Raw genomic sequence first — 14503 nt, 5'->3', positions numbered from 1 at the left:
AGCCCTCTCCCAGGTAAACACCATTCTGGATTTAAGGCCAGATTCAGCTTTCATTGTCTGTCGTCTTCAGTGAGGGCCCATTGTGTTGAAACTGCTGCTGTTCCTGCTTTAGTAGCAAACCTAAAATACAAGGTTATCTGAACTCTCCTGTTTCCTTCAGCGTCACCATGCACGTGCCTGCAACTCCCCTTCAGTTCAGAGGGGTTTATAACTAAGTCATGGAAATGTTCAGTGTCACAGCCTGTGAGTGAGTTTATGCTGTTTGGTTGGTTGAAGTGGCTGGGCCTTATGGGATCAGGGAAGAGAACATAGGAGTGGTGAGAACTCCATGAGAGCTGTACTGGCAGATGTGTTATGATGGATTGTGTCCACGCAGAGGCATGTTTGTCTTTTGCATGACTTCATGTGTGAAGGACAATGAACATTTGAAGGAACGAGTTGAGGAATAATCATAGAACTCTAGGACTGGAAGGGACCTTGAGAGGTCATCGTGTCCGGCCCCCTGCCCTAATGGCAGGACCAAGTACTGGCTGCACCATCCCTGACAGACACTTATCTAACCTGTTCTTAAATATCTCCAGAGATGGAGATTCCACAACCTCCCTAGGCAACTTATTCCAGTGTTTGACGACCCTGACAGTTAGGAACTTTTTCCTAATAGTCCAACCTAAACCTCCCTTGCTGCAGTTTAAGCCCGTTGCTTCTTGTTCCATCCTCAGAGGCCAAGAAGAACAAGTTTTCTCCCTCCTCCTTATGACTCCCTTTTAGATACCTGAACATCGCTATCATGTCCCCCTTTAATCTTTTTTCCAAGCTAAACAAGCCCAATTCTTTCAGCCTTTCTTCATCATTCATGTTCTCTAGACCTTTAATCATTCTGGTTGCTCTTTTTTGGACCCTTTCCAATTTCTCCACCTCTTTCTTCAAATGTGGCACCCAGAACTGGACACAGTACTCCACTTGGGGCCTAAGCGGTGCAGAGTAGAGCGGAAGAATGACTTCTCGTGTCTTGTTCACAACACACCTGTTAATGCTTCCCAGAATCACGTTTGCTTTTTTTGCAACAGCGTCACACTGTTGACTCGTATTTAACTTGTGGTCCCCTATAACGCCTAGATCCCTTTCTGCCATACTCCTTCCTAGACAGTTGCTTCCCATTCTGTATGCGTGAAACCGATTGATCCTTCCTAAGTGGAGTACTTTGCATTTGTCTTTATTAAACTTCATCCTGTTTACTTCAGACCATTTCTCCAATTTGTCCCGATCATTTTGAATTTTGACCCTATCTTCCAAAGCAGTTGCAACCCATCCTACCTTGGTATCATCTGCAAACTTAATAAGCGTACTGTCTATGCCAATATCTAAATTGTTGATGAAGACATTGAACAGACCCAGTCCCAGTGCAGACTCCTGCAGAACCCTACTTGTTATACCTTTCCAGCAGGATTGAGAACCATTAATAACTACTCTCTGAGTACGGTTATCCAGCCATATTTTTTGCACCAACCGTATAGTAGCCCCATCTAAGTTGTATTTGCCTAGTTTATTGATAAGAATATCATGTGAGACTGTATCAAATGCCTTACTAAAATCTAGGTATACCACATCCACCGCTTCTCCCTCATCCACAAGGCTCGCTATCCTACCAAAGAAAGCTGTCAGATTGGTTTGATATGATTTGTTCTTTGCAAATCCATGCTGGCTGTTCCTTATCATCTTACCACCTTCCAAGTGTTTGCAGATGATTTCCTTAATTACTTGTTCCATTATCTTTCCTGGTACAGAAGTTAAACTGACCGGTCTGTAGCTTCCTGCATTGTTCTTGTTCCCCTTTTTATAGATGGGTACTATATTTGCCTTTTTCCAGTCTTCTGGAATCTCTCCTGTCACCCATGATTTTCCAAAGATGATAGATAATGGCTCAGATACCTCCTCCATCAGCTACTTGAGTATTCTAGGATGCATTTCATCAGACCATGGTGATTTGCAGACATCTAACTTTCCTAAGTGATTTTTAACTTGTTCTTTTTTTTATCTTATCTTCTAAACCTACCCCTTTCCCACTAGCATTCACTGTTAGGCATTCCTCAGACTTCTCAGTGAAGACTGAAACAAAGAAGTCATTAAGCATCTCTGCCATTTCCAAGTTTCTCGTTACTTTTTCTCCCTCCTCACTGAGCAGTGGGCCTACCCTATCCTTGGTCTTCCTCTTGCTTTTAATGTATTTATAAAAAGCCTTCTTGTTTCCCTCTATGCCCGTAGCTAATTTGAGCTCATTTTGTGCCTTTGCGTTTCTAATCTTGCCCCTGCATTCCTGTGTTGTTTGCCTAGATTCATCCTTCATAGCTTGTCCTCATTTCCATGTTTTATATGATTCCTTTTTTATTTTGAGATCACACATGATCTCCTGGTTAAGCCAAGGCAGTCTTTTGCCAGATTTTCTATCTTTCCTACACAGCAGAATAGCTTGTTTTTGAGCCCTTAATAATGTCCCCTTGAAAAACTGCCAGCTCTCCTCTGTTGTTTTTCCCTCAGTCTTGCTTCCCACAGGACCCTACCTACCAGCTCTCTGAATTTACCAAAATCCGCCTTCCTAAAATCCATTGTCTCTATTTTGCTGTCCTCCCTTCTACCCTTCCTTAAAATTGTGAGCTCTATGATTTCATGATCACTTTCACCCAAACTGCCTTCCACTTTAAGTTTCTCAATCAGTTCCTCCCTATTTGTTAAAATCAAATCTAGGACAGCTTCCCCTCAGTAGGTTTTTCAGCCTTCTGAAATAAAAAGTTTTCTCCATGCAGTCCAAGAACTTATTGGATAGTCTGTGTATCGCTGTGTTAGTTTCCCAACATATATCTGGATAGTTGAAGTCCCTCATCACCCCCAAATCCTGGGCCCCGGATGATTTTCTTAGTTGTTTTGAAAAAGCCTCATCCACCTCTTCCATCTGGGTAGGTGGCCTATAGCAGACTCCTAGCAGGACATCACCCTTGTTTTTTACCCCTTTTAGCTTAATCCAGAGGCTCTCAACACATCCGTTTCCTATGTCCATCTCTACCTCAGTCCAAGTGTGTACATTTTTAATATACAAGGCAACACCTCCTCCCTTTGTCCCGTCTATCCTTCCTGAGCAAGCTGTACCCTTCCATACCAACATTCCAATCGTGTATTATCCCACCAAGTTTCCATGATGCCAACAGTGTCATAGTTGTATTTATTTATTAGCACTTCCAGTTCTTCCTGCTTATTACCCATACTTCTTGCATCTGTATATAGGCATCTTAGATATTGATTTGATCTTGCCTCCCATTTTTGCCCCAACCCTCCTTTTTCTCTGCCATTATAGCCTGTGCTCCCTCCCATTTCCAACCCATCTCCCAGATCTCCATCTTCTCTACTTACCTGTGGGCTTTGCTCCCCTGTCCCCGTCAAACCTAGTTTAAAGCCCGCCTTACTAGGTTAGCCAGTTTGTGTCCAAATGGACATACTGGACCAGAGTGAAGGCAAGTGGAGGGGCCCTTGTTAGGTAAGGCACTGCGCTGGGACCTGGGATATCTGAATTCAGTTCTGATCTCTGCCACAGACTTTGTGTGACCTTGACCAAGTCACTTAATCCTGCTGTGCCTCATTTCTTTCACTTGTTCTGTGACTTTTTGTAAGTTCGTTAGGGATGAGTGGAAGCAGCCAGCACGATTCCATTTTAACAAAAGACTTACAATTTTAGATGGAGAATAACAAATACAGAAATTCTCTTCCCCTTCTCTGTTACTAGTTGCTGGAGTTTCCTTTGCTTGCATTTCATGGCAGGCGTGGTGTGAATGGGAGGGGGGAGCTAGTGCAGTTGTGACGGGAAGGTTAGGCAAGCTGCAAAGAAATCACCTTACTAAGATACGATCTAGGCTCTGACGTTGTATGAAAACCCAGCCCTGCACAAAGGAGGGGTTTTGGAGTGTAAGCTTCCGGACAGCACAGGTCTCCAGCAGTTCCCGGGAAGAGGTAACATGCAGAGAAGTGGTCAGCAGGCTCTGTGTGCTGCCACCAGCAGTCCCCGCTGTTCGCCCCCTCCCCGCCCCCCCTCCCCCCCCCGATCCTAATGACTGCAGTTCCCAGCCAATGGGAGCTGTAGAGCCAGTACTGGAGGCTGGGGCAGGGAATGGCACTCTTGTGGCCCCCCTTCTCCTAGAAGCCAGACATCCTGGCTACTTTCCGGGATTTGTGTGGAGCCCGCCTGCCCTACTGGGCTGCCAACTAGACTTTTAATGGCCCAGGGTCCTTTTTCAACCAGGTATTCCAGTCAAAACCTAGACAACTGGCAGTCCTTTCTGCCTGGGTGGTGCTTTATCCCCCTGACCCCTCTGCCGCCTACAAATTAAAAAAATAAAAAACCTGGTTTGGCGTGGTTGATGAAGCCCCACAGCAGAGGCAAGCCAGGAGTAGGAAGGAGGATTGGTCTTCTTCCCTTGATGGCATGTTGGGTACATGGTGGCCTTGATTTTTCCTCCCATTCATACAGCCTGTGGCACATGTGGAGTAGAACCTTGGACTCTGCATGCTCCACCCTGTGCTCTAATCACTAAAGCCCTTGTCCTTTCCTTTCAACATTTAATTTCCAAACACGGGCTTTAAAACCAGCAAGGAGCTCACGCGGAGTCAGGTCTCTCACCAGAATGTGTGTTATATAATGGGATAGTCGGGCTGTTTGGAGGAGTCTGGCCCTGTGGAAGTGCATCAGTTTTTAAAGTGGTGGCTTGTGTAAAACTAGCACCGTTGGCTATAAAGGAAAATCTAGCTTTCCTGAGTATAGGAATTCTGTCATGCTGCTGATTCTTTACATGTTTTCTGCTGGAGAGGCTAATTTTTGTCTTTCCACGTTGTCAGCACTCACGAAATGGGTTTCCTAAAGTCTTTTTTTTTCTTTTACAAATGTTGCAATTTAAAAATTAAAACATCCAATCAAAGTAGAAACAATTACTGACTCTGCTTTGTAGTAGGATTTCCTAAAAGAGAGAGCACTTTTGATAGCAAAATCTGTAAATAAAGGGTTGCATCAGATTTGTCTGGCATTGCACTCAGAGTACTCTGCAGAACTCGGTCAAGTAGTCTGGTTTGTAATTGCTGCTCTGATTTCCGCTTCTGCTCCTGCTCCAGAATTAACTGGGAGTGGTTTAGAATGGAAAGTGAGAGTTAAAGGAGAAAATTTCTGTTGTTTACAATGAGGATAATCACATAATTGATGCAGTCTGGGAGAACTGACAAGTGAAGATGGTGCGTGAGACATGCAGATCTAAATATTACTTCATTAGTTCAACCATACATCTTGTTTCTGAGGAAATCACTTCAAAATATTTTGGTGAGCTCATGGTTTGATAAATTACTTGATTACTCCAATAAAAGAAATGCATTAAAGCAACAGTAGCTGGCTGGGAGACGCCTTTAAAGAAATCACATCAGCCTTTTTCTTAAATCTAGACCAAAATTTTTAAAAAGTGACTGGTTAGTTGGGTATCTGAATGTTTTTAATTTTAGCTTGATTTTTAAAAAGGGCTTAAGTTTTAAATACTTTTAATGTATCTTAATTTTTATCCTTACTTTTTTCAAGCCTTTTCATTTTTACGCCTCACTCAGGATTTACATCTCACTCAGGTCAATTTCACTTTTGTGTTTTGCATATATAGAAACAATGCTGTTTGTCTACCTAAGTTCTTTGGATGCTCATTACCATAGTATCCTGGAGATATTCAACAAGAGAATGTCAAATGAGTTTTTTTTCTTTAAATTATTAACATCTGAAAAGCATCCATGAAAATATTTCTTTTCACGTTGGCTGCGTTGGAAAAGCTGAGCCTTTTTGAAAAACCCATGGAGCATCTACATACAAAATGTGTGTTTTCGATCTGAAATCCAAAGAATGTGGCCCTTTTTCCTACAGCCCTCTTCTGCTCCGAAAGGGCAGTCTTCATGATGTGGGATTTTTCAATCCCTGGTCTGCTCTTTGGAAAGAGTGGGGGCTGTGTGGGCACTCTCCATCGAAAGAGCAGATAGAAAAAAAAAATCAATCTGCTTTTTTCTGTGTGGATGCAGTCTTTTGAAAGAAGTTTTTTCGGAAGAGATCTTCCAGAAGAGCTTTCGAAGGAGCGCTGTAGGGTAGACATCGCCATTAGGTTTTATCAATGTCCTTTCTGACGTGTGGTTTTTAAGTGAAAGAAATTTTAAATTTTGAGGCCTAAAGAAAGCTTTTCTTTTAGAAACAAACATTTGCTTCTGGGTTGCCTGTATAATGTAACATTTCCTGATGTTATGGTGGGGCTAGCAGAATCAGCCTCTGATTACAACAACATCAACTTTTTAATCCATTCACTCTCAAGAAAATGGACCAGATTCAACCAAGGTTTGTGTGAACTTTTGCCGGTGAATACCGTGGCCCAGGTCCCTGGCAGTGAAAAGCACAGCAGGAGAGGTGGTTGTGCTTCTGCAGAGTTGTTGCACACTTCTTTTTATGAGAGTTTAGAGGCATAGAGTCCAGCGTTAGGACGAAGTGTGATCTGTAGGGGAAGGACTGGGAAGGAGGGGAACATCACCTTCTCTTAGCAACTCTTGATGGCAGAGTACCCAAAGCAGCAGAGGATGCTCTCCCTCCAGCCGGCTCAGTCCTGCCAGGCATTCTACAGCCTCTGCAGAGAGGTGTAATTCATACAGCTTTAGTGCACCTCACCCAGTAAAAACTGCTTGGTGGCCATGGGACAGTGACCCCTGCTATTAAAGCCCTGCATAGTAGCAGCAGGTTGGAGTGGAATTATAGTCCTAGGCAGGGCTGTACCTGCTGTCATATCCAAGGATCGTCTAACAGCTTCCTTTTTAAGGATCAGCATGAGGTTTATTGATAGAAGTAGTGCAATCTAATGGGTCTGCCTTGTGCTGTGCTGTGCTGTGTGCTCTAGATTAAGCCAAACCTTGGTGAAAGATGTCGCCATCCTTGCTAGAGAGATTCATGATGTCGCAGGCGATGGGGACTCCCAGAGTTCATCAGGGACCGGACCAAGCACCTCCCTCAGCTCCGTACCCAACACCCCTGCTTCTACCATATCAGCAAGGGAAGAGGTAAGATTGCTGTCAGCCAAAATGTTGGCCTCAGAAGTGAAGTAAGTGTTTATCTGTCCATCTGTGACAAAGGTTGGGGAGAGGCGCTGCGGCACCAGTCTCCATTTGTTAGCAGGAGGGGCAGGAAGAAGGAATGTAACCAAAGGAACAGAGTCTCTGTAGGGCACACGGCCTTTGTCATGGTGGCCCTGGCTCTGGCCAGCTTGAACAGCAGTGGGACAAAGACTTTCCTCAGCTTGACTCAAAAAGAGGAGTTTTCCCTTTCCACACGGTAGCAGACTTGCTCAGGTGAGGGCAGAGGGGGAAATAACTTATCTTATTTAGAGTCTTCAGCAAGCAGTAGAGCTCTGGTGAGGGTATAATAGTCAACTCCCAAGGACTTGATGCCTCCTGCCCAGGGAGTCTGCTGGGATGAGGGGGAGAAGTATAGGCTTCATAGGGAAATCAGTTTCCTAGCATTTGCTTGCTGTTTTCTGTGGGCTTACCTCAGGAGTCTCCTGTCTCTGTGACCTCACTGGGTCCCTAGCGTGTTGGGGAGAGCGAAGGGGTTCTTCCGTCCTTTTATATTGTAGAGTGAAGACTTTGGATGTGGGCACTCTGACCACATGTGGCATGCTATATTTTGCACTTCAGCACTCCTCCTCCAACACTCTCAAAGGGTTTGTGGAGGTTTGCTGTGTTCACATGGATGAGCCCATATTGGCTCCTCTCTCTCTCTAGCCAGCAGGCTGGGCAGGGGCTGTAGGGCGAGTCCGGCCCTCTCTGTTTTGTTCCCTTTGAAAGGAATTAACTCCTTCCCCACCTGGCTGTTGGTGGCTCCCGTCACACTAGCTTTAGATATTCCCCTTCGGATTAACTTCTCCTGCCCTCCCCAGGCAAAGTAACTAACAGGGTTTTTGTTATCACCTGCCTGTCTCTCAACTTGCTGTACAGTGATAGGATTTTATGCATGCTATAAACTAGATCCAAAGATATGGGCAAAGTTAATAATCATTATGTACAGTTTAAGTTGGGTAAGAACCTTAAGACCCCAAGAGTGGGGGTCTCATTGTTTTTATTCCTGGAGCCTCAGAATTCCTGAAATAATGCTGAACCCAGTTTGTCCTGGTGTCCACTTGCAGTTTAACCAGGTTCACCTGCACCCCTGTCAGAAAATGGTAAATGAAGCTTGCATCTTTATTGTGCAAAATACAGTTGCTTCACAACAGTTTCAGGCTGTGAGAAGGTAAAAATTCTTCTATTGTTTGACTTGAATCCAAGTGCCACACCTGCAAAACTGCCATTTTGAGCAGTTAGATAACAAATTAACCCTTTACTTCCCAGCTTCCAAAGAATTTTTTAATGTCTGTAAACACCACTTCCCCTACCTCATCTCAATATAGAAGTACGTATTTATTTCTGTTTATACAGTGTCATTGGGAGTGTGGCATTTTGTAGATAATGCAAGAAAGAAAAACTCCCCTCTCCAGAAATATGCTTCCTGTCTGGGTGAAATACAAGGGACACGGGAACAGAACAAAATCTGGAAGCAAAATGTCTGAGCGACTTTAGCAGGCATCTCCTTAGACCGTACGTTTTTATTCATGGTTTTGAAACTGTAGTGTGAGTTCAGTGAGGTTTATGGAGCCCACGGAAGCCACAAGAAATGATTGGACAAAGAACGAGTGTTGAACTTCGGAGACTTAACCCCATTTCTCTATTGCTAATGCCAGTTAATCCCCACTGCTGTTAGCAACAGTGTGAGCAGAATACGCTGGAAAATTTCCCCATGCAAAAAAGAGGACAAAGTTTTTTTTTTTTGTTTTTTTTTTTGCAAAACATTGAATCACAGAAAGGTAGTGCCAGAAGGGACCTTCATAGGTCCTTCAGTCCAGCGCCGTGGGGTAATGCAGGGCTAAGTAAATCTAAACCATCCCACAGGTGTTTAATCTGTTGTTTAAAAAAAAAAAAAAAAAAAAATTAATGGGCATTCCTCAGCCTCACGTAACAGACTTTTTTAGTGCTTAATTATCTTTATAGTTAGAAAGTTTTCTTAATGTCTAACCTCAATCTCCATTGCTGCAGATTAACCTGATTCTTTTACCTAACCTTACGGAGGTAATGGAGAACAATTGATTGCTGTCCTCTTTTATAACAGCCCACACCCATTTGGAGGCTGCTATCATATTGGGTCCCCTCTCCTCCCCCTCATCTTTTTCCCAGAACTGAAGATACCCTTTTTTTAATCTTTCCTCAGAGGCGGTGTCCCCTGTAAGCTGTGTGCTTGTGCTGTCACTTAGGAGAGAGTCAAATGCCACCCAGGTGATTAGCAGAGCACTCATAACTAGGTTTTATTTTTACTTATGGTGTGTATTTGCACGTTCCTCGGTCCACAAAAAATTTATTCTGCATATGGAGGGAAAAAATTCACACATGGCTGGAAAAGATTAGAGGGAACGTGGCTCAGCACTCATGTTTTTCAAACTCTTACATTTTTTGGTGCTTTTTTGGACTTGGCTCAGTTTGTTCTTATTTGGACTAAAGGGTAGTGCCCAGACTATGACACAATACCACAGCTAAGGCCTCACAAGCACTGAGCAGAGTGTGATAGCTATCTCCTATGTCTTCCACGTGGCACTCCTGTTAATCCACCCTGCTTTTTCCCAATTGCATCCTATTGTTGCCTCATATTCAATTTGTGTGCACTCTAACCCTGTGCTGGATGGGGTCCTGCTCCTGTACACGGTCAGACTGAGGCGAACATGCATGCACCACAAGCAGTCCAAACAGGTAAATAGTCTATCCCAGGCCCTGCTTCAGTGTGGGGCAGAAGGTAGTCAAGAGGCTTGGGCCTATGCTCGAGCTGAGCAACAGTCAGTATACCCAGGCCCCTAGGTCAGGGCAGGCAGCAAGCAGTTGAGGTGCTTGGGCTTAAACTCAGACCAATCAACATGTCAATATGCCCAGGCCCAGAGCAGGGCAGGCAGCGAACAATTCAGCGAGAGCAGCAGTTGGGTCTCCTATCTCTGGTGCAGAGCCAACAGGCACGGCACAGCCGCTTCCCCCAGTAGTGGGGAAACACTGCCCACCAGCTCCACTGCAGGATTGGCTTTCACTGGGTCAGCGGAGATCCTGACGACAACACGCTGACTCATTTGCTGGCGTTGCCTCAGCCAGTCCAGGATCTTTTGGCTGCTTCCCCGTCCCCCCTCTGGGCATACCTGGTTTGGTAGCTGTTCCTCTGGGTCTTTGGGGAATGGAGCCTCTGGCAGCGCTTGCAGTTGCTCTGCGTCTAGGATCATCTGTGGTCCCTGGTGGTCCTGGTCAGTCATCCGCTTCCTGGAGGCGTGTGCCAGCGTCCCACCTCAGGAGCCTGGGGAAGGCGTCTGACTCCTTCAGTGATGGGGCCCTACTGAGCTCTCAATTCCAGCCTTTATATATGCCCAGCTCTACCTCCTGGGTTGGGGCACGATTGATCTGGCCCCGCTCACCAGGATATGTTGGGGATGGTCTTCCGCTTCTGGATCAAAGGGAGGCCAGCCTGCCTCACTACAAACCCCTAGAGTCTTTTCTGCCATGTGGCCACCTTTCCAGCTGTTCCCCATTTTAGGGTTATTCATTAAGGTTTTTTTTCCTTCCTACCTATAGAACTTTCCCCTTGTCTTTATGTAATTTCATGTTGTTGATCTCAGGCCAAGATCTCCCATTCGCTGAGGTTGTTTGCAATTTTAATCCTGTCCTCCGAAGAGTTGCCACACTTCCCAGCTCAGCAGCATCCACAGATTGTATAATCGTACTTCCACTCCATTATCCGAGTTCTTAATGAAAATATTGAAAATTTACCAGACCCAGGACAGACCCCTTCAAGACCCCATTAGATATGTCCTCCCTGTCTGGCAGAGAGCAATTGATAACTACCGTTTTGCAGGCTGAACCTCTCTAATCCAGCACCCTTTGGACCTGACCAATGCCGGACGAGAGAATTTGCCAGACTATGGGAGGTCAATATTGTCTAGCATGTCACCAACACGTCTACTGCTTCCTGTGCTCTTAGAAGATATTTAGGGATAAATTACAGCTAAATAATAGCACAGAACACTGAATGCCAGGGCTGGTGGCTTTAAACAAGTTTTATGGGGCTGTGGGAAACTTGGCTACATCCATGGAAAGTGGCCGTCGAGCTAACTAAAATCATGCTGGATTACAGATGTTGCTAGATAAAAGCATTCCAGATTAGAGAGGTTTAACCTGTAGTACAATTTTCAGATTATGCATTTACCTTATGCTCATTTCACCTAGCCCACATTCCTGTAGTTTGCTTATGAGAAAGTCATGTGCAACTATGTCAGAAATCCTGAAATCAAGATATATCATGTCTGTTACTTCCCTCTATTCATGATAACAGTAATCCTGTAAAAGAAGTTGTTTGGTGCTTGTTCCTTGAGTACTCCAGGGTGAATATTGATGACTTGACTACACATTAGGGTACTACTACACACATGGCAGGGTGTTGCATCTGAAAATGGAACAGCTAATTAAACAAGCTCAGGATAGGAAATGTTGGCACCATTGACTTCTGCCTTGTGCCCTGGATGTTGTGGGAAGGCCAATGATGACAATATTAAATTTGTATGCGAGGGTGCAGACTTGGTGGGAGCTGGCAGTGTTTGATAAGCAAATTACTGTGTGTAATAGAAGGCTGTATGATAAGTAGTCACTGTGCACAAATACAGCACTTGTGAATAATCAAAGCAATTTGCTGCACAGACCTGTCTGGCTTATACTAAAGGTATGCATATAAAATGTTATTATGCCACTAATCCAGCATCCTGGTTTTCCATTGCTGAGTATTCATTCCTTTTCTAAGAAAGGAATAATTCAGGGACTCAACTTCTTGTTTATCCTCCATACAAAGTAAGAAGAGTAATAGCAACTTCTGTGATGTTTGTGAAGGCTTTGTCATTGGGGACTAACCTGGATGTTGGTAGAGGAAGAAAATATTTTAGAGTACAAAACTGTATTCGTATTGTGCCAGTGTTTTCAGTCTATGCTGCTGTTTTCAGAGGGTTTATAAAAAAAAAAAAAGACCATAAATATTCACTCTGGACTCATATCTGGCATAACAGTTTGGAGCCCTAAACAGATAGGTTTTGGTTTTTTTTTCAATGTTTTGTGTTACTGCCCTCGGTTAAAAATTTAAAATAGGCATGCCCTTTTAAAAAATAAAAATGGGGCCAGAAGCTGAGCTTTTCTGTTTTGCTTCTGATGTTTTGTCTTTACAAGTCCAGAATTGACTTGGATTTAAACCAGGATGTATTTCAAATTTCCAAGTGCACATTTATTAAGGATTTTAGTGCCCCTATGTTATTTAGTGTATGGATTGTACAGTTCCCTGAAAGGCTGACATGAGCACCACTGTGAGTTTACAGTAAAGATGACAAAGTACGTGGTTTGCATTTTCAGAAATGGCTTGTGTTTGTGAGGTTCTTAGTTACTGGATGCCCGTTTGAGATGCCTTTTAAAGGGGTCTAGTGCTCAGAAGCCTCGAATCTGGGCAGATTAAGGTGTCTCGAGCTGGGCATGGGGAATCAACTAGTCACTTTTGAAAATTTAGGTTGATGCTTAAAAGAAAAGTTGCTAGCAATGTGAGAAATCTTTTAAATCTCCATGGTGCATGTAAGATATCAAGAATGTCTGTTGGTATGAAATAGGCCAGTACTTAAGGATATGAGAGAACGGTGGGTAATTATAATCCAGTTTATCATAAGACAGGATATCACAAGTCCCAAAATATCGGGTATATGCCATCGTGGTTCCAAAGCAATTGACTGATTTTTTTGGTAGGATGGAATAATGCTTCTGCAGTTTCATGGCTCACTATGCTAATAATTAATAAAAGGTACAAATGTCTCATTTGTTACTATTAACTGTTGAATCTTCATCTGCCACTCACAGCATGATGTGCTAAAAGTGTTCCCAGAGTTCTGAAAGGGTGTTTTTAAAAATGAACAGAATTGTGGCTGTAATCCACAGTCACAGAACATTGTGGGTGTTGTGTATATTTAACCCAGTGTTTCATGCTTTCTCACTACTTATAACTCATGCTTTGTTGTGCAGCACTTGAGTATAACCCTTGCCCCTGCGTACTCAGGGAATTGCTGCAGATCGTCTATGAGGAACTGATGTGTAAACAAATTCTCAAGATGACACAGTGCATGTCCCTGTTTGAGAACTTTTCGTGGAAGCATGTTGGAGATTTTAGCATTTGATTTATGGAATGGGCTTTTTGGAATGCCACCTATTGCGGCTTATCTTGTCCATGTGCTTCCTTTGATAGCTGATTTCAGAGTCATGTGATCAGTGTTGATCTCTTTATCCTGTTTGTTTCTGTTTTAACACAGATTGCTCGTACATCTTTACGGCCATCATATCCATCTCAGGTGCATCTTCCATCCCATTATTTTGTTTCTCTGTCTCTTGAATGTTGTTTTCCTTACATCCTCCTCATGTTTTGTCTAATGAGTGTTATCAATTTTAACCTAATGGATTAGTAGTCTTGTTTATCGTGCATATTCTTTCTAGTATTATTTACATTTTAATTGCTTTTTCACCTTGTTTTTGCTTAACTTTAGTATTACATTGATTGAATTAATTTCTCAGACTTTGATCTATTAAAACATAAAATGCATGTGTAAGCAACTCTGTATGGAAATGATCATTTATTTCTCATATGAGTTCAACCCCAAATTCATGTTAGGCTGGGATTTAGTTTTTAAATACTTGCTGTGGCACCAGGGTTGCAAACATGCACATGAGTAGTTACATTGAGTTCGTGGAAAATGTCCATGTATAAATATTTGCAGGGCTGGGGCTCAGATGTTTTGTTTCAGAGCCCATTTCTGCTTGAGTAGGGTCTACATTGTGGAGTACTCTTCTTGGGCTTGCCTTGAAATATCTAATGCCTTTTGAAACGTACCTGTTTGCCCGCCTTGCCATTTTTTCATCTGTACCCCACATAATTGCAACTGACTCATTGCTTATTATTTTTAAGTTGGTGCAGCACATTCCAGAAGCAAGTCTGAACTACCAGAAAGTGCCTCCAGGATCAATGGGATTCAAGGATTTTGATCAAAATATGAATGACAATAGAGAAGAGGATCTCTCAAGAAAAACGAGGGCCAGAAACCGAGAGGAGGCAGGTTTTTTTTCCCCCTTTTATAAAATTGTATGTAATAGTATTGTAAGTTGTAACACATATATCTGTACTTTCTAACTAATTAGCTAGCTGAGGGAATTCAAAGAATTCCAGTGCTCAGGTGCCGTTGACTTTTTATCTATAGAAACACTTGTTTAGAAGAACCCTTATCACTGGACGCTGAGTGGAGGTTTTTATTTTTGGTGGGAAAACGCTAGTAGAAACCAGTAG

General features: G+C 43.3%; 1 protein-coding gene across 5 annotated transcripts in view; it reads left to right on the top strand.

Moving 5' to 3' along the window:
* The window catches only part of CEP170B (centrosomal protein 170B), an 83249-nt gene that overhangs the window by 58694 nt on the left and 10052 nt on the right, over nucleotides 1-14503 (top strand). Inside the window, exons 10-13 of one of the 5 annotated variants that reach the window (XR_012645885.1) lie at nucleotides 6939-7098; nucleotides 12922-12976; nucleotides 13479-13517; nucleotides 14129-14222. Coding sequence is in view for 4 of the 5 variants with exons in the window: in XM_074996386.1 (XP_074852487.1) it covers nucleotides 6939-7098; nucleotides 13479-13517; nucleotides 14129-14272 (343 nt within the window). In the remaining variant the exon portion in view is untranslated. The other 4 variants (XM_074996386.1, XM_074996389.1, XM_074996390.1 and 1 more) reach the window with 4 other exon arrangements.

Source organism: Carettochelys insculpta, chromosome 6 (assembly GCF_033958435.1).
Source record: "Carettochelys insculpta isolate YL-2023 chromosome 6, ASM3395843v1, whole genome shotgun sequence".
NCBI classification, from domain to species: domain Eukaryota; kingdom Metazoa; phylum Chordata; order Testudines; family Carettochelyidae; genus Carettochelys; species Carettochelys insculpta.
This window is presented reverse-complemented; position numbering and strand designations above follow the sequence as displayed.